The following is an 18,857-nucleotide window of genomic DNA, read 5'->3' as shown; positions in this document are numbered from 1 at the left end:
TTTCTTTGATACTTCTTTCTGTATGGATGATAGTGTTTATATAAAGGTCATTAAAACATAGTGACTTTTACATACAAAGAAATAGTTGGTTTTCTTGGAAATAATAGTAAACTTAGTTATCAAGTGCAGCAGGTGCTAGAGAGAGGAGATGGTATGATATAACTTTAAGTAGTTCAAGCCCAGAAGACTAAATTAACTAAATTATAAATTATGGTCAACAAATACTTCAGTCAACATAGACGGTTGTACATAATATTAACAAGGTTTGTTTCAGGTTTGTTCCTGATCTGGAAGATATCGTTAACTTTGAAGAGCTGGTGAAAGAAGAAGGACTCTCGGAAGAAACACAAAAAGCAGCAAGGTACCCTAACATCATGCTTTTGAGGTCTGGGGCAGGGATGGGATGAGAGAATTGTAATTTTAAAGTTGTAAATGCAGCTGTTAGTTGCATTTTTGTGTGTGCATGTGTTAAAAGTTCAACTGATTTTACACAAAAAAATTTGCTGCTCTTAAAAGCAGAGAAAATAGAAGCAGTTGTTTTAAATGCTGAATGCGAAGCGGCATTTCAGGAAGTTCAGACTGGACATTAGGAAAAGATTCTTCACTGAGAAGGTGGTTGGTCACTGGAACAGGCTCCCCAGGGAAGTGATCACGGCACCAAGCCTGTCAGAGTTCAAGGAGCGTCTGGATGATGCTCGTAGTCATATGGTTTAGTTTTAGGTAGTCCTGCGAGGAGCAAGGAGTTGGACTTGATCCTTATGGGTCCCTTCCAACTTGAGATATTCTGTGATTCTGTGATTTGTACTGATAGACTGTTAGAACCTGGTTTCTTGATAAAATCCTTGTGGTTTAAAGGCTAACAAGCTTTCCTCACCACGTGTCTGACTTCTGCTTTTAGAATGTTCAGGGCCTTAGGAAAGTATTCATAAACCTTTTTTGAGGAAATTAAATCAAGAAACATGATTCAAGGTGGCTGTAGAGGTAGGGTGTAATCTTGGACACTGGTCCGAATACTGGGTTGTAGGTGCAGCCAAAGAGTGAAGAGCGGGTTGTTACCCTGAAGGGTGAGTAAGCACGGAACCTTCTAGCAGAAACCAGGTAACATGTTTCTTACCCTTTGCAGGCAGTTGGACTCTGTCCTCAGTGACCTCACGCGTAACTTTGCAGAAGGAACGGAGTACTTCAAAATGCTTGTGGATGTATTTGCTCCTGAATTCCGCAGTCCAAAGAACATGCATTTGCGGAACTTCTACATAATTGTTCCCCCACTGGTTAGTATTTGCACTATGTGTACCAGTACTTATTTTAAAAAGTTTATCAGATCAGGTTTGTGTTTCAATATTTTGTATTAGACTGTTGTTTATCATATTCTACTTTCTTCCCTGATTGCAAGTGGGATTGCTCTGAGCTTGGCTTTGTTGTCCAAAGCCATGTGTTTCTTCGTTTACATCAATTCATGTATGAGCACTCAAAAGGTAACTTTAAAAATTTCTTCTCATCCTGTTTGAATCAAATTTGGAGAAGCCAAGATGAAAAAGGAGGAATTGGAACAGCAAGGATGAAGGGAGTTTAAAACCGTGTTCTTCAGCTCTTTCATGTGTGTGCTCTTTCCACATCGCATTAGCTGTCTTCAGGTTCTTTTAATGTCATGATCTAATGCAGTACAACTGGGGCATTCCCTATTGCAATTGGGCCTGCTTTTGCTAATAAGCTTTGTTTAGAAAGAGTCCAACTGAATTGAGGCGATGCACACTCGAGTGCAGCATTCTGGGCATTCAGAAGCAGTTCAGTTTGAAGGCCTAAATGATCTAAACAGACTAATGTGTAATATCCCATTTTAGAAGCTAATTTATGGCTCATCGATGTTCCAAAACTTAAGACTGTGAGAGGACAGGTATGTCATGGTGATAGAAGTGAGGGAAAGTAAAGGCTCATGGCAAATACTTTTGTTCTTTTTCCTTCCCATTTGTAGAATTTTTTCTGATAAATACAGTTTCAGGAATATACCATCCATTTTAGTTTTTAAAAAGGCATTTCAGTGTAGTTAAATTTGAAACTGTCATAGGTTTTCGAAAAGTTGTTAAAAGTACACACATTTCCATGTCTCAATAGTAGTTATTGCATGCAAACACATACCCATCGCGCGATATTACTACCTGGATCTATTGTTCAACATCATTGTAAATGTAAGACTATGGAAATATTTTTACTATTTTCTAAATAGAATGATGTAACATACTGTAGCTTTAAAACACTAGTATCTTTAAGCTTTCCAGGAACCTGGACTATTTTAATTATCCTTTACTTGTTTACATGTTTACCTCTAGTAATTGCCAAGAGAATGCGAAGTAATAGAGTCTGACAAGAACAGTGAAGATGAAGATGTACCTTTTTGGTTTTTTACTTACATATCTGCAAATATTTTCCAAAGCTTAACTTAACTTTCTTCCCAAAGATCTAGAAAAAGGACAAGTTTTCATACAAAAATGCGTAATGATGGGGGACACAATTAGCATAGTTTTGGGCGTGGAATTATATTCATAGGTAACAGCATGTATGTGAATACCTTTTAAAATTTGTGAGTCTCTCTTGATGATTCCAAGACAGCTTTTCACTCTTTCAGACCCTCAATTTTGTAGAGCATTCAATCAGTTGCAAGGAGAAATTGAATAAGAAGAACAAAAGTGGAGCAGCTTTCACTGATGATGGGTTTGCCATGGGTAAGTGTCAGCACACTGACTGGCCTTTGGGTAAGCCAACATAATGGATATTTGCGAGAAAAGTTTTGTTTATATTTTTTGTGTTCCCATAATTAAAAATTCCACAATTTAAATTTGGGTTGTCTTGGCTTCAGCACAATGGATTTGAGGGCTATGTGTTCAGAATCTCCTAAGCATGGAATAGCTGAGCATGGGAGCAGACAGTTTTGTCGTATCTTGGTGCTCCCCTATTTCTTTCAAAGCTTGCGGATCTCAGCAGATGAGAAGGTGTGCAAGTCTTTGGATAAGTTGTGAGGTTTTCAACAATTGAAGTTTGTTCTTTATTATAATTTTTTCTTCCTGTTAGATTTAGTTGTAAATTAATTGCAATTTAAATTTTATTTGTGTGGGAATTAGACTGATCCGTTAAAGACGTTCACAAAACGTTTTACAAATTGCATGCTGACTTTGGTACATGGTTTGTTAATGACTATAGGTGTGGCTTACATTCTGAAGCTTTTGGATCAGTACCAGGAGTTTGATTCTCTGCACTGGTTCCAGTCTGTTAGAGAGAAGTATGTGAAGGAAATAAGAGCAGTAGCTAAGCAGCAGAATGTGCAGTCCACTAATCAAGATGAAAAACTACTACAAACTATGAACCTTACCCACAAGCGACTGGAAGTTTGTTTACAGGTATAGCATGGGTCCAGTTATCTGTTCTGTATTGAGTTCTGCACTTACCCATCACAATTCGGGTATGTGTTTTCTGATGGAGCTTATCAAGAGCAAAAAACATAGAGCATTGTCTACAGCAAGAATACAAAAAGAGTATAAAGACTTGAGGTGTGCAATCTGAAGGGGGTGTTGTAAGTGTTTGTGATATTTGAGTGAGGCGGGAACTTGACCTGGATGATTGAAAGTCTTTGTCCCATGGATTAACCTAAATGCTTAAACAGGAGAGAATAACTTTTTGGTTAAATTTCTTATAACAAAGATTTTGCATAACACTGTGAACCCTCAGAGTTGCTTGGGTGTTAATTCTGAGCTGCTAAGTCAAATGATGCACTAGCTGTCAAATAGAGGAAAGACGCATTTGAATTTTGAAGCATAGCAGTTCAGGTTTCATCGGTGGTGTAAATGCTTTCTCTCTCTCTCTCTCTGCTCTTGATTTGAAGAGGCTATGGGACAAATCTGTAGCTGCCTGTTTTTGAATAGCCCATGATTACATTCTGTAACAGCACATCTGTTGTTGAAATAGATAAAGCCCTGTAGGTCCTCATGACTCCCACGAGTGTCCACTGTGTTTTGGTCCTCTGTTGTTAAAAAAAATACATCACTGAACCTTGTTCAGAAACTGATCAAGCTTGTGGCCATTCAAATTATTGGCTTGCATGATTTTCCATGGGCAAGTTGCTCCAAATTCTCACTGCTGCTACAAACCTCATTTTCAGCCTCAGTGGATTAGTGACAGATTTATTGCACTGCTGCTGCTTTGCCTAAATTGCCCTTTAAAGTTTTTGGCTGACATTTGCTTTGTAAAATGCATGTCAACAAGGTATGAATGGAGGAAGATTTTCAAAAGCATTTAAGTGATTTAGATATTGAAATATAGTTGCCTTAGATGCTTCTGAAAAAATCCCACTTATCTGTCTACAAATTCATTCTTGTGATACACTGACACTCCTCTTCTGTATCTTTTCCCCTAGGAATTTGAACTCCTTTATTTCTCACTAAGTAGTGCAAGAATTTTTTTCAGAGCAGATAAAACTGCAGCAGAAGAAAACCAGGAAAAGAAAGAAAAAGAAGGTGAGTGAATGCTATTCGTAGAACATTTTGGCTCATGAGAGTGTGCCTTAGTAGGGAAAGTACTTTTTTTTGGTTTTTTCCATAGCTGCTTTCTTGCTAGTAGGTTGATTCAGTATTCCAGAAAGAGTTTGGGGTGATTGTGGAGTCAACAGCTCACAGAGGCCTTCTTTGGAATGGGTGAATTTCAAGCTGGGCTTCTGGGGGCGGAACCTCCCCCCCAAAAAAACCCAACACCACAAAAAAACCGAACCAACCCAAAAAAGTCTGGGACAGGGAGAATTGCATACTTGTAGTAATATTAAATTCAGTAACTTCAGCATCGTACTTTACCCTCTCAGTTACCAGTTTTGACAATGACAGCCTTTTCTGCACAGCCTTAGCTGGTGTGAAATAAGCTGGTGTTTTTCACCTGTTGCTTACCAGCTATTTCTCAACTGATGTAGACGGATGATGCAGATACTATACCTGACTTTCAGATGTTTATGGTATGTTTTGGTCTACCACTGAATTATATTCAAAGGGTAAGATCTTAATTTGTGGTACGGTCTCTTGACTAGGTAACATGGGTATTTTGCGTTTTATATTCATGCTTATATATTCTCCCTCGTGAATTCTGGAAGATGTTCTTGGGTATGGGAAAATTCTTTTCAAAGAAACAAGAATGCTCCCGAGGGTTAAGATAGAAGTGCAGTTCAGTCACAAGTTACTTAAGACACTCGGGTGGCAGTGTATTAAAAATGAAATTGGTAAATAATCTTCCACTGTAGTTCCGACAAAGACACAAGTGACCTGTGAGGTGACAGTCACTGAGCCAAAGATCAGTTTTCTTCTGTACCAGGAAAACATTTCACAAAGAAAGAAGTCTTTTAGCATGAATGTGTATTTGATCATGTTCAGTGAAGTTGCTCAAATAATTGTTTAACTCAAAAAAACACCTACAAGCATCGTGATGAGTAAGAATAGACATATTACCCTGGCTTCTTTAGGAGAGTATTCTGTAGAACGTCAGTTACTTAATTGTATTTTAGGTTAAATATTCCCTGTTGTGATATGTGTTCAGTTCTCTAAAAATGTGTTTTGTGGTGAGAAAAGCTTGAAATGCGTACCAGGGTGAAAAGCTTTGAACACGGTGATATCTTTGCCTTCTACCATAATATTTGGACTTGGACTCTGCAAAATGTGTGAGCATGTGTATGTAATCTTTACACAAGTGCTACTGATTGAAGAAACCTTTCACCCCAAATACAGATTTCTTCATAGGGCCAGGACCCTTCGTGCTGCAAGGTCAGTTTGCATATGCTGACCATGGTATACTGTATCAAGTGTGTTATGACATCAGCATAATAGATATGCGAAGACTTTGTTTTTACTGCCTTGAATAAAATGTTAAACATGATCCATGTCTTCAATTTTTATTTTTGTAGAAGAATCTGTTAAAGCAAGCAACGGAGATCTTTCCAACTCTACGACTGCAGATCCTGTTGTGAAATGATATGGCTGGTATGGGTGATGATTACTTAAATGATTCATGTTCTTGTCGTAACCGGTAACACTCTGGAGGGGTAAAAGCTCTAGATTTGATTTACTTGCTCTGTTAAACCCAAGAGAAAATGTACAGTAGTTTACTAGCATCCAGTGAGGCTAGGTCTGTGTTTGTCTATATTTCCTGTAGAAACTCCTATTTTTCAGGAGTCTACATTATTTACAGCACTTTCTTTAGATTGAAAATAATTATGTAAAATGTTGACCTTGGAGGTAGTTATTTTAAAGTACAGATGTGCAGATAAAAAAAATCTTACTACTTTTTAGATGCATTATTGCATCTCTAACATAGCATTTAAAAAAAAAAAAAAACAACTCAGACCATTGGTCTAAGATTTGAACTGGTGCATCTCTTCAACCAGAAAAAGAAAAAAAAATTGAGTCAAGATACCGTGCGTATCTGTTGTCCAAAAAATAATTCAGACATGTTTTAATGCAGTCCTGTTTTGTGTTTAATGCAGTCACAGATTACACTGGAGGCGTAACAGTGTATGTTGTGAATGTATGTTAAAGCTATTACACAAAATGGAAATCCTTATTAATGTTTTATTCCACAAACCCTTGTTATTACTATAGATAGTATTTGCACTGTGGGAACTTAGGATCCTGTCAGGCATTTATTTTCCCCTGCTGTTTTTTTTCCCCCCGTATCAGAGAATGGGAAAATCAGAGAAGTTAACATAATAAATTCTCATTTCGTACCGAAGGTCTGATTTGCATCTACGGAAGTAAGGAAATCCAGAGCCAAGACAGAACCACAATCAGCTCTTCCTTTTATGACCAGACACTGTGTGATGGGTGTCTGTAACTATTAAGTGATCTTACACTTCATGAATATGTTGTGCCTAACTGCAAGTTTCAGCCTCAATTCTGTATTTCCTAGCCTTTGTAGGTCTGTTGTACCGTCTGTGTTGTTCATACAGTCTTACATGCCTCATTATTAACAGTAGTTGCACTGCAGGCTTCAGAAGCTGCTGAACACTGTGAGAACTCTGTATAAATACAACATCTGTTAATGCCTGCAAGTAGAGGTTCTAGATTATGCGAGAGTTACTCAGATTCCTAACTCAAGTAAGTAGCTAGACTTTGCTTAAAAGTAAACACCACTTTTCATTAAAAGATACAGTTGTGTTTTAGTCTCCCAGAACATAAAACACTTCTAGGTCTTATTAACTAGAATAAACTACTCTAGTCCAACTGAGAATTACTTTTGGGGGGGGGGTTTGGTGCACTCAACCGTATTTTTTTTAGGCCATACTTGCCAGCTTCTTTCATCTCTTGTAATTACAAAAAAGGTAATGTTTTAATGGTTCAAATTGTCCCGCCCACCCTTGGGTCACTGGTTAAGACAGTTCCTGACGTACTTCTGATTCGCCCTTTCCTGCCAGTCACTTCAACGTTCAGAAAGCCAGGACAAATGCTTTGTTGCAACTGGAAAGACCAGACTGGTATGAAAGTCCTTTTGTTGGTTCTGAAAACATGACACGGAAGCTTCATGGACTGTTTAAATCAGCTGGGCTCATTAAAGTTTTTATTTTTAATTCATTATAACTGCAGAGACTGCCCTAAAGAATGCTGCATTACTTGATTAGTATTTTTGCTTTTTTTTATTTTGATACAGGTATTTTTTTCATAACTTGTGTACACTTTCTTTTTTGACCAAATTGTGCCCGCACTGAATGCTCAGTAGCGCTGCCGAGATCAGCATTCTTGCTGCTGCTGCTGCTGATTTCCGTACTGTTGCAACTGCAGAGTACATATTTCCATATTCCTATCTCATCCGAAGGCACCCAAGTTCTTGGCTTGGAACGGCCAAGCACTGCATTTCCTTCTTCCACACAGCTGCAGAATCACGCATAGATGGTGTTCGTTTCCCCCGGGACGGAGGGGCTAGGTAGCTATGTACAGCCAAGACATCACCCGCGCTCTGATAAAATCTGCACTTGTATTTTCCCTTCTCCTATTTTTTTGGGAAAGACACTATCTTGGATAGGTAATACTTTGCAGTTGAATATAAACGGAGCTGTGCGTTTTCTTAACGTATGGTGGTTAACAAATTCACGTGGTTCTGGTGATGGAAATTCTACAGGAAAGACAAGCCTATTTTTATAGAACCCTGTTTAATCTGGGAGACCTGAATGTATGCTATATGTGGCAAAAATATATACATACACACAAATATGTACAGTGATAATAGAGCTATTCTTGCTAATACAGGACTATAGTTTATATTTCCTTTTCTTCCTGTTGTGTAGCAGCATATACATGCAGAAAGCTTTTCTCATCTGAAATACAAGGTGGGTCCTGGATTGGGATGTCACACACTCATCTGTGTCAGAGTGAGTCACATTAAATCCTTTTTTTTCCCCCCAAGGATCTGAAAGGGGTGCAAAATTCTTGCTGTGGTGCTACTACTATTTTCATTGCTTTTGCCCTCCTGTTCCAATTATAGGAACAAAATGCACCCCGCCTGGTTGTCTGGAGATGAGACGATGGAGCTAAAACAAAAATCCCCCAAACTAAACCAAACGTGCTCACTCAAAATTCCCAGAGGTGATAAAAGGAAAGCGAGGCTGATGAGTTTGCTGCAGGGACGTAAAACAGACCTGTAGGGGGCGGAACAGGCTGCAGGCCAGTCTCCCTCCCCGGGGAGGGAGGTGCCGCCACTGCCCTCCTGTGTTCAGTCTTGTGGCGGGGCTGTTGCCGCACGTAGAGGCGGTAGCGGCTGCTCTTCCCGAGGTCTTGCAACCCGCCTCCGACAGGGCGCTGTGCAGCCGGGGGGGGGGCTGCCTTGCCCTTCCTCCTCGCAGCACGGCGGTTAGGGGGAGCAGCGCACAGCTGAGGCCCAGCGCGCTTTCAGCCCCAAGGTCAAAAGGTGTTTGCATCGATGGGTGGTGAGTGACGGCTGCAGCAGCCCCCAGCTGGTCGGCCCTTCGCTGGGGAGGGAGCTGCTGCTGCTGAAGGGTAGATTCTGGAGGTCCTAACGTGGCCTGTAATCGGAAGTAAATTTGAGTTTTCATCATCAACAACGGCTGTTTTCAGCTTCTCAGGTACAAAGGACCAAATGTAACACTTAATGTTTCCTAACTCGTTGTACAGAAGGGTATTTTGTTACCTCAGTCTCTTTGGTTTGTGAGTAGAGAACATTATGTACATAAAACTGTGTTAATAAATGTCATTTTGAGAACCTCATTCTTAGTGTCTTCAGTAACATCAGCAGGTGTCCATTTTCTTAATAAGAAAGCTTCAACTTTTATTTATGAAGTTTTTGTGTCAGTTACTAACAGTTCTCTTCCATGGTTCTTCTAAACATTCAACAACTAGCTAAACTGAACTTATTCCATGTCAGATGCTTGCAAACTGGGATCTTTCAGATGCTGTAGCAGATTCCGCTTACAGAAAATCTAGTTTCCTAGTAAGTGCTTGAGACGAGTTAAATTAAATGTGAAGAATTTCAACCATTTGTTCCAGTTATCTTACCTTGATTAATACAAACTATGCCACAGATTATGTGTCGTGTGTTGTGTCCCCCCCCCCCCCCCAATAACTAGTGTTTATTTTATTTTGGTTTGTTCTTGCAAAGTACAGTTTCTCATCTTTTCAGGTTAAACTGGAAGGGAAAAAATCCTATCTAGTGTCTAATTTCAGGAAGGTACTATGAGACTAGTCGATACATTGTAGGCTTATAAGCTAGCATTTTATTGCTCAGTTTCTTAAAACCAAAGATTGCTGGTAGACTCTGCTGTTGTATGTCACCATAATGTTAAAAATACAAAGAATTCTTATAAAAGTACTTATTCGTCCTACAATTACCATCTCTGGCAACTTAACTTTTAAGAAACCTAACCATAGGGAAAACTGCACGCAACTAACATGCCACATTCATTGACTACTTCTGATGTCTGCATGTCAGTGGTATTCAGAATAATAAATCAAGGAGGTACATTACGTCCATTATTTAATTACAGAATGTGGGAGTGCGGTCCCCACGAAGGTAAGAGCAGGCACTTAAGATTTGTTTTGTAAGCTTATTCTAGATGCAATATAAAAATAGATTATATTAATAGGAAAAATTTAGTGTTTAACAAATTGTTTTGTGAATAGGCTAGCACAAAAGATAGATCTTGTTACACTTAGACTAGACTAAAAATAACTTCATCTGAAAACAAAGTAAATAGTGCATTTTTAACCTTCATTCAGATGCACATAATCATGCAAACTATGAAAACTGACTATGGTAGGAAATTTGAGGCCTGATACTTGTTAAAGGAGCCGACAGCTTACAACCTGCACTAATTCCAGTGGAACTGTAGGCCGCTCACCATGTAAATCTGAAGAAATGACATTAACCCTTTGTGGCTGACAGCTGTGCTGTCCTAACTACCATCGGCGAGGGGCCAATGCTGAAACATTCCCGACGATTGTCAGCTTCCCAGGCACACCTATACACTACACCCTCACAAATGCAAAAAGCCTCGAAGGCCAAGTCCTGCTGCTGTTCCATTGTAAATCCAGAGGGAACTCCACTGCAAAGAGGCCGCGTTCTCTCTAGCAGGAAGACAGCAGCTGGCCTTGTGTGCGCGCAGACGGCTGAAAACCAGAGATTCTTGTAAAACGACTCCCTGCTTTTCCTGCTCCCACACAGGCTGCAGGAAAGGACAAGAGTTTGTTATGCTTCTGACTCCTCCCCTTCTTCACGTACGGTTCCATCCTCTTCTGACTGATCATTCAGAAGCATGAACTTTCCATCGCTCGTTAATGGCACAGACTTCATTAGCTGAGCTAATGCTTCTGGGTCCTGAAGAAAAACAAACGAGAGAGTTCAGCAGGCTGCAGCAAGCTTTGAGGAGCACGCAGTTTTCCCAGTGCTTCTTGTTAAGGTTTTGCAACTTTTTTTTTTTTTTTTTAAATGACAACCTTTAGTCAAAGGTTTGAGACATAATCAATCCCTTTTCGTTCAGTAAAACCAGCCCTTGGGTATATAAGGAGAAAAAAAAAAAGTAGTCATTCATTTTGAGCCTTTATTTGGCTGTTCTTATCTGGCATTGATATAATTACTGAAAAACAAGGAGAAAAATAACTAAATAAGTTATTTACCATACCTGTGCTTATTGCCTGTGACTAAAAGCTCATTCCCCCACCTTGTTCTGAAATCTTAGCAGCAAAAATACAGAGCAAATATTAATGGATTAGTGTCACATCTTTATACACGTAAATTTAGCTACAAGGGGCTAGGTAACTTTGCCATTCATTTTAAGTGGGAAAACACCTCCTAAGGGAGGAAGGAATATGAGTTTCTAAAAGTGAAACAGCGATGCGTGTGATTTACACTTCATCCCAAAGAGTTTGTTTGGGGTTTTTTTTGAAAGCTTTGCTCACAGCTTCCTTTCAAACATGAACAACTGGATTTGTATAGTTCTGAATTTGATTTAGGGTGGCAAATTTTATCTTGAATCAAGCTGCTGCCAAGTAAAACTGAGTTTCTTTTTGCATGAACTACCCAGGGGCTGTGTTAAATAATGTCTGCAGAACCTTGTCATTAGGAGGAACAGCAGTTCCTTTTTCTCAGGCACACCAGAGGTACCCGGACAGTGCAACCAAAAGCAGAATATGATGTATCATCACAACACAGACATGGGGAATGAAACAAACTTACCTTTTGTGCCTCAATGATTTCTTTTCCCAAGCTAATGGCATAGCAAATCTAAAAAAAGAAATGTACGTAAAGTTCAGTTTTGGTTTGGTTTGGGGTTTTTTTTGCTCCTTAATTGGGAGTAAAACACAGAAGTGTCAATGCAAACTTAGTCTTAAATGCAGGTCTAAAAGCAGAGGTGGGATACCAATTCACCACCCTAACTACATAAAAATAAATCTATCTTAGGTTCTGCTTCAAAGCTCACTTGGGCTGGTAAGTCTTTGTACTCAACTCAGTTTTATTCACCAAACTTTATTTCCAAACCTGGGGGATCTTTGCCAGTGCGTGTAAGAAAGAGTGTTACTGGGTTTTAAGACAAAAATTCTCCAGCACGTTCCTTATTTCTAATAGTCTGTTACTACCATACGCAGCAAGCACCCAGTGGTGTTAACACAGTATGGCTGTCTTGTCTTTGAAAGCTTTACAGATGTACGTGCTTCAACATAGCTGACACTCATTTTTGTTCGTGCTGGTGCTAGACGTGCACACTTTTCCCCTATCTCTTAACGTTGGTATTAGCAATCGCGTCCTTTCCTCCTTGTTGTACATGCTGCTGCATTATCTGTCAATTCGGTCCTTTTTAGACGTAAGCCATCAAAGGCTTGCATGTTAAGGCATGTTTTCTTGGCAAGACATGGAGCTGCTCTTGCTTCTATAGCACCGTTTCCCGGATGTGTAAGCCGAGAAGCCCGAGACCTGTTTTCTAAATAAAGTATTTTATTAAATGTTACGCAAACCTTTTCCCCTTCTGTGTTGCTCTCAAAAATATATGCGCTCATGGCTTCTTCTCCCAGAGTCTCACTGAGATGGACCACAAAGCCAATCAGTCGCCTGTTATCCTGATGAGCAGCAAACTGTGTCACAGTGGCGAGCTCAAACTGGGAAAGTATAATAAAGAATTGATTTTTTTTTTAGCCAGCATATGGTTAGCTTGGTCAAGAGCTCAAGTTCATGTGACTGAGTATTCAATGCTGTCAAAAAAACAGATTCAAAACAAATGTTACTTACACTTGTTCGTGTAACTTGGGTTTGAGGATCTATTAACCTGCAGTTATGTGTAGAGGGAGGAAAAAAAAAAAAGTAAACTATTTTAGAGTCATTCTTAGTAATTTCTAGGTGCTTTATAATATTAAGGCAATCACTATAGCAATTTTACAGATGAGGAAACATATGCACAGAATCAAATGCTTTGTCTGTGATTTCAGGTCAGTCGACAGCGAGGTTCAACTCTAGACCCTGACTCTCAGCTGCTTGACATATATAGGTCATGGCATCTTTCTGAATCACTAATTTGGTAAGCATCCTGAATGTATGGGATAACATACATACGGACATAAACACACTCCAGCTAAAGCGAATGTCTTGTATCAACACACTCTACAGTGACAATACTGACAACAGGACGGCGATGGCTCTCGTGCTGTTACTACGTGTAAGGAAAGAGAATCTTCCAATGCATTTTTTTTGCACCTTTTTCTGTATCTTTGCAGGGCCTCACAGCCCCACTGCATCCCCTAAATTTTAGTAGGATGTTCTTACAACTTAGTCAGGAGGATGATTTCTAGACACTACAGAGTAAGAAAAGAGGCATTTTTACTAAGTAAAGTGAATCTCGGGATCTTGCTCCCTAAAGGGTGTATTTCTTGGAGAAACAAAACCAAAAATACTTTACTAATCACAAGTAGTATGAAGAGAACAGAATGTTGACAAGTTTAAGGTTTTACAGTACCTCAAGTTCTTGCTGGTGACCATGAGATGGGATTCAGTCATACGGAATATGTTGTGAATGGCACGAGCAGCTAACACTTGTCTCATAGCTTCATAAATCACCTCACTTGTGTCATCTGACTGAACAGCCATAGATCCTAAAAACCGAACTATGAACATCTGCTGCAAGAGTGAATCTGGAAGATAAAAGGCGTGACTTCCTTCACTGTGCTACTTCAATTTTCCAGTAGCTGAAGTTATCAATGAAATTATTTTTTTCACTTTGGAAACTCAACACTAAATCTGTGGGTGGTGACTTCCTGCTACGAGCCAGGCAGTGCTCTGACCCAGTTTTAAACAGTGCTTGAACTGGCAGCGAGTGGGGAGGGGAAATCACAGTTGCTTGGAAGCTTTAGAAGTGTAACTGGTCCTTTATGCCTTATTTGATTAGCTAGTAAAATTCACTTGCCTATCTTCTTATCAGGTGCACGTAAACTGTGCACATAAAATGTGATAAATTTAGGATTGTGCACAAGCCTTGGCTTCCATCAAATTAACTCCTATCTTTAAACCTTATACATTCCTCGCTTTCTTCTATGTCCTTCTGACCTTCCATGCAGCTGGTTCCAACGAGGTTTTCATTAAATCCTTCCTTGCTCATTAACTATCACCATAAGACTCCTATTTACAACTAAGTAGCCATTATGCGACAAAGACATCATCGACTTGTGCAGTCACCTAAGCACTGTACTCTCTTCTGCATGCTGCAGCCGAGCAGGGTGCTGCTGCTGCTGCTGACAGCGCGGAGGTGGCTGCTTGTCACAGCTACGCTGCTGTCGGGCACCTTGCAACCATCCCACCCCGCAATGGGACAGCAACGTGCAAGTGAGAGCGTTCAAATCAGTAGCTTCTGCGAGTAGTTTTCTGACAGGGGCTGTGGGTTCCAGACAGCGGTTTGTAACTGGCACAGAGGAAGAGGAGAACAGCCAGGGTCTGAGCCCTGCGTGTGCTGGTAGATGCAGGTCAGAACTGCTGACTTTTCCTGGCATGTCACTGGGAGGAGGGAAAGGGGGCAGCGGTAAGAAACTCCCTTTGCTGAAAGAGACACGTTGCTGCTGCCGGCTATATGCTGGGCCTCTGTGAGGTTTAGATTGGGGATTTCAGAGTACATGTGGGTAAGAAATGGCTACTAAGCAGCCTCAAACTTGAGCAGAATTGTAATACAGTCCCATCAAACCCTTTCTAAAGAAGTCAAGAGCTACTTTTTTAAAAAAAGAAAAAGAATGAAAGACAAAAAACAAGCAAACCAAATCTTTTTGCCTTTAAACATTTGAAACAAACCTAATCTGGAATACAGCTTGGACTGTCAAGGAAAAAGGTGTTTGTTTTCACAGGTAGCGATGTTTAAAAGACTGGCTTCTGAAAGGAACTACCTTCAACTGTACTATGGATCTGTTACCGCTGCTCCATGGAGTCAGGTGCTTTCATTAAGAGATACTGGATAGCTGACAGCTGAATTAGGCCTAAAATCATGACTAATTTTATCTGGAAAAATGAAGCACTGACCTTCCTCCTCATCTTTGCTGCTGTCTTCAGATTCCCCAAAGGGGTTTGCACGCCTATGAAATAAGAATAAAAACTCTAATTACAGATTGTGGTCATCACATACACATGCTGCAATACCTAATTTTCTCCCCTGAAATCACTCTGTTAAAGTGATCGATCACTGTCGCTGGCCATACCTGCCACCTCTGTTCTGGTCCAGGAATTCTGTGGCAGGCAGTACGATATCAAATTGAATTGGTGTTCCAGGAGCAATGAGTTGTGTGGAGTCTTGAATGCCAGCTGATTCATTGGGAATTATTTTATCATTTTCCATATTCTTTACATTCTGGCTAAAGTGAAAACAGAAAAAAATGTTTCAATCAATCAAGGACACCCTATCTTTGCTTTGGAAGGGAGACAAGATTATTCAAAAATCCAAAGCGGGACTGAACCACTATACATAAACATAACAAAGAATATTTTCCTAATACCTGTTACTGAGGACTCTAATAAAAATCTCTGTTTTATTTTTTTGTACCTAAAATTACTTAGGAAAAAAGTAAATGCTGGAATATTAAACCTGAATGCAGATCAACTCTGCGTGTGGGCAGACTTTCAGCAATAGGTTGCTGTTTGCCTCCCTGTCCTCTAGTGGCCATATTTACAGCCGCATTACCAGTTCAAACAGCAGACACCTTGTGCCTACAGGTGTCAATGGCAATCCTGACATCTTTTTCAGATCTTACTTGGCCACAGGCTTGTTGCAATGTGATAGCTGAGAAGAAGTGTTACATACTGGGTCAGATTCCTTCCTGCACCTTTTCTCAAAGAGAACGAAATGCTAAGTTTCCCACAGCTACAGAAGTCGTAACCGTACACATCACTACATACGGTACACTGGGTTTACTAGCAGCATCCTTCTATTTCTAGAAAGTTTTCTGGTTGCATACAGATGTAAAAGTGACTTGGGAGATTAGTTGTCAATGAAATAGCTATTTCTTTTGCTCAGTGAAATAGATGGCAATGCTCTTCTATTTATAAATCTGTAATCAAAGTGAAACAGCTGTACTGTGAATAAAATGAGATTGACTGACATTCCCCATGGCTATAGGGAATATTTGAAATCTGTAAGCAATCATAATAAAGGGAATCATAAATCATAGTAAAGGCACTGGCCTGAGAGGCAGAAGATCTGGAAAAGGTTTGAATTTCTAGAAGTAAATATCCGAGTAAGAATTCACAATTTTCTGACAAAACTTGCAGAGAAGTCTCTTCATGCTGAAGTCAGCATGACACAAACTTGCCCTACTTTATTTATCACACTGCTTCTGAAAGCAGGATTTCAGTCCAGCACTGGGCTTGAAAGCCAACTCTGATGATGAAGTCTGAAGAATTCCCACTGAGCAAGATGCTAGGATCATGTGGACACAAAGAAACAATACATAAAAATATATATTTTTAATATAAGCCTATCCTAGAGCATTATTAAAATTTTTTGAAGGAGGGGAGCTTTATTGATTGACCTGAATGAGCACAAGAGAGCAACAGTAATTATTCTGACAGCTGTGTAAGGCATATTCCTGTGACAGACCAACAGGAACTGCTTGAGGTAATATGCAAGAATATACTTACTTCGGTGTATACTGGGGGCTCTGCTGTATTACCCAGATTACAAGTCATTCCCTTACAGCAAAGCGCTTACAAGTAAAGCATTGTGTTTGTTTCTGAAGAAACGGCAAAATCCCAATGGCAACCGCAAGGAGCTTCAAAGCTGTGATGTGGAGCAATAAGCATCAGCCTCAACAGTTAGCATCTCTTACAGCTTTCAGTAGGAAACACCCAAAGTAGAGGAATTTGCTGGAACACACAGCCTTATAAAGCCAGGGCCTAGACAGGGCTTTCTCTCGGGTGACTGCTGCCCTGTGAAAAGAGCGTGACTGAGCACACAGCCCATGCAAGTGAGAATGTTACCTGGGGTGGTGAACTTCGTGTTTCTTCCCAAAGCTGGTAATGGGAGTCACTGCTTGTAGGGCTGTCTGATTTAACTTGATTGCAGCTGCCTATGAAAACAAGACCGAATTGCTCTTTTACACACGTACTTTACATTGCCATGTAAAGAACAATGGGAAAGCAAGTTGGAAGGAACGGGCTGAAAGATGGAAACAAGCTCCCACCTCTGGATTGTCAGTGAGATAGATCTGTCTGGAGATGTTGTTGATGGCACATATCCACTGGAAGGGAAACATGAAATTGAACTCTGCAAGCTCACTTGCATACAAGAATAACAACATTAAGAAAATATTTTTACCTCCTCGTATTCTTTCTTGCTTTCTGCTTGAAGGGTTATACCCCTAAAATGTAAACATAGTGTATCAGTGCTAACAGTGGACACCGGGACTGTTTGACTCCAAGTCTTACAATAACGTCACCAACCTTTGTATCTATTAACCATCAAAGGAACAAAAATCACAAATAAGCTGCAGCTAAAGGATACCACATGTGCTGTTCAGGCAGTTGTGGGGGAGGATGGGAAGGAACATGCTTTTAATTTGGAAACACCCTTCTGGAAACCCAGAAAGGCTTACTATTATAGCAGGCGTGTTTTACATGAAACAGCAACTGAAAGGGTAGGTGTGACTGGCTGTCCTCAAGTAAAACCTGTCTCATACGCTTTGCCTGTAGGAGTAGTGATCTGAAAGCAGTATCTTCTGTCTTCGCAGTCTACAGCCATAACAGAGCAGTTGTCCAGGTCCTGAATCAATCCTCCAGCTACTGCTCCCCTTGGCTGACACATCAAGTTGCCACCTTGAGTGAAGAAATACAGTCTTTCCCAAGTTGTAGTCACCAGACCTGTTTTACTAAAGAGAAGATGCAGTGATACTCATTACTATTTAGAAATGACTCCAAACATATACAAAACTGCAAACGTATCCTGATGCTAATCTGAACTTTATGTTCAACCCCAGAATTTTTTTTATGATGAGTCTCTGTTAAGAAATAAAAGCATCACCTATTCCTAGCAGAGACTAATCCTTAATGAAAGCTGAAGAATTAAGCTAATTCCAAACATCCCAAGTTAAAAACATTCTCTGCAGTATCTCCTAGTTGAGGAATAAAAGAATTATTGGTATTGAGTAACTGACATGAAATACTATTAAGCTGGATAAAAAAAAAGAAAGGCATTTTCAAGCTGAAGAGCAGCATGAGCAATTTCAGCACAAAGAATCATCATTAAAAAAAAGTATCTTCTGCAAGTAGTATCTCAGAGTCCATCTTCTCCCTAGTTATGGAGTCCTATTATATTGTAATCCAGCTCTTAAAATGCTACGAGAAATTAATAAATGTCTACTCGCAAAAAAAAAAAAATTACTAGTCAAACAGAAATAAACTGATATTTATCAATCACATCAACAGGGTTACTATGTGCCACCAATATACACAGCTCCTGCAGAAGCTGATGAAAGATTTTGTTTGGAAAATCTGCAGAGGTAACTCTACATATGGTATACATCGAAGTTATGCACTTTCATTGTCCATAAAGCTTTTATTTATGTAAAGGCGATTGTTCACGAAAAGATGTATTAACTACAAAATATAGCTGTTTATTTTTGTAAACACTATGTTTTCATTAACCGTAAGAACTGGCAACGATCTGAACCCAGCCCCACCAGTTTCTAATTTTTAGCCACTTGAATGCGGGAAATCGTCCCTGTAGGTGAATTCAACCAGAAGTAAACTTCTGTTTTCAGGAAAACGGTCTCAAATGCCTCTAATTTGGTTTAAGCTTCTAAAACACATTTCCAAAGATGACAGAGATACTTAGGAGCTGAAGAGTACAGCTACCACAGTGATTCAGGAGCCTC

The 18,857-nt window shown here is 39.8% G+C and overlaps 2 protein-coding genes across 6 annotated transcripts in view; one reads left to right on the top strand and one right to left on the bottom strand.

The window, feature by feature from the left end:
- The window catches only part of WASHC4 (WASH complex subunit 4), a 42,662-nt gene extending 33,428 nt beyond the window's left edge, over positions 1–9,234 (top strand). For 3 of the 5 annotated variants that reach the window (XM_076339251.1, XM_076339243.1, XM_076339282.1), the window contains 6 exons: positions 275–361; positions 1,124–1,271; positions 2,624–2,720; positions 3,196–3,392; positions 4,406–4,505; positions 5,754–5,901. In XM_076339251.1, the coding sequence (XP_076195366.1) occupies positions 275–361; positions 1,124–1,271; positions 2,624–2,720; positions 3,196–3,392; positions 4,406–4,505; positions 5,754–5,887 (763 nt within the window). In that variant the 3' untranslated portion in view covers positions 5,888–5,901. Of the gene's footprint in view, positions 1–274; positions 362–1,123; positions 1,272–2,623; positions 2,721–3,195; positions 3,393–4,405; positions 4,506–5,753; positions 5,902–5,929 lie in introns of those variants that run through there. The other 2 variants (XM_076339273.1, XM_076339262.1) reach the window with 2 other exon arrangements.
- Positions 9,235–9,718: 484 nt separating this feature from the next.
- Positions 9,719–18,857, bottom strand: part of APPL2 (adaptor protein, phosphotyrosine interacting with PH domain and leucine zipper 2) — a 40,291-nt gene continuing 31,152 nt past the window's right edge. The window contains exons 11-21 of the mRNA XM_076339296.1: positions 17,664–17,852; positions 17,303–17,345; positions 17,169–17,225; positions 16,966–17,054; positions 15,192–15,344; positions 15,016–15,068; positions 13,472–13,646; positions 12,751–12,787; positions 12,480–12,620; positions 11,704–11,751; positions 9,719–10,845 (exon numbers count right to left, since the gene is read on the bottom strand). Of these exons, the coding sequence (XP_076195411.1) occupies positions 10,717–10,845; positions 11,704–11,751; positions 12,480–12,620; positions 12,751–12,787; positions 13,472–13,646; positions 15,016–15,068; positions 15,192–15,344; positions 16,966–17,054; positions 17,169–17,225; positions 17,303–17,345; positions 17,664–17,852 (1,114 nt within the window). The 3' untranslated portion in view covers positions 9,719–10,716. The remainder of the gene's footprint in view (positions 10,846–11,703; positions 11,752–12,479; positions 12,621–12,750; positions 12,788–13,471; positions 13,647–15,015; positions 15,069–15,191; positions 15,345–16,965; positions 17,055–17,168; positions 17,226–17,302; positions 17,346–17,663; positions 17,853–18,857) is intronic.

Source organism: Aptenodytes patagonicus, chromosome 1 (genome assembly GCF_965638725.1).
Source record: "Aptenodytes patagonicus chromosome 1, bAptPat1.pri.cur, whole genome shotgun sequence".
In the NCBI taxonomy this organism is placed as follows: Eukaryota; Metazoa; Chordata; class Aves; order Sphenisciformes; family Spheniscidae; genus Aptenodytes; species Aptenodytes patagonicus.
This window is presented reverse-complemented; position numbering and strand designations above follow the sequence as displayed.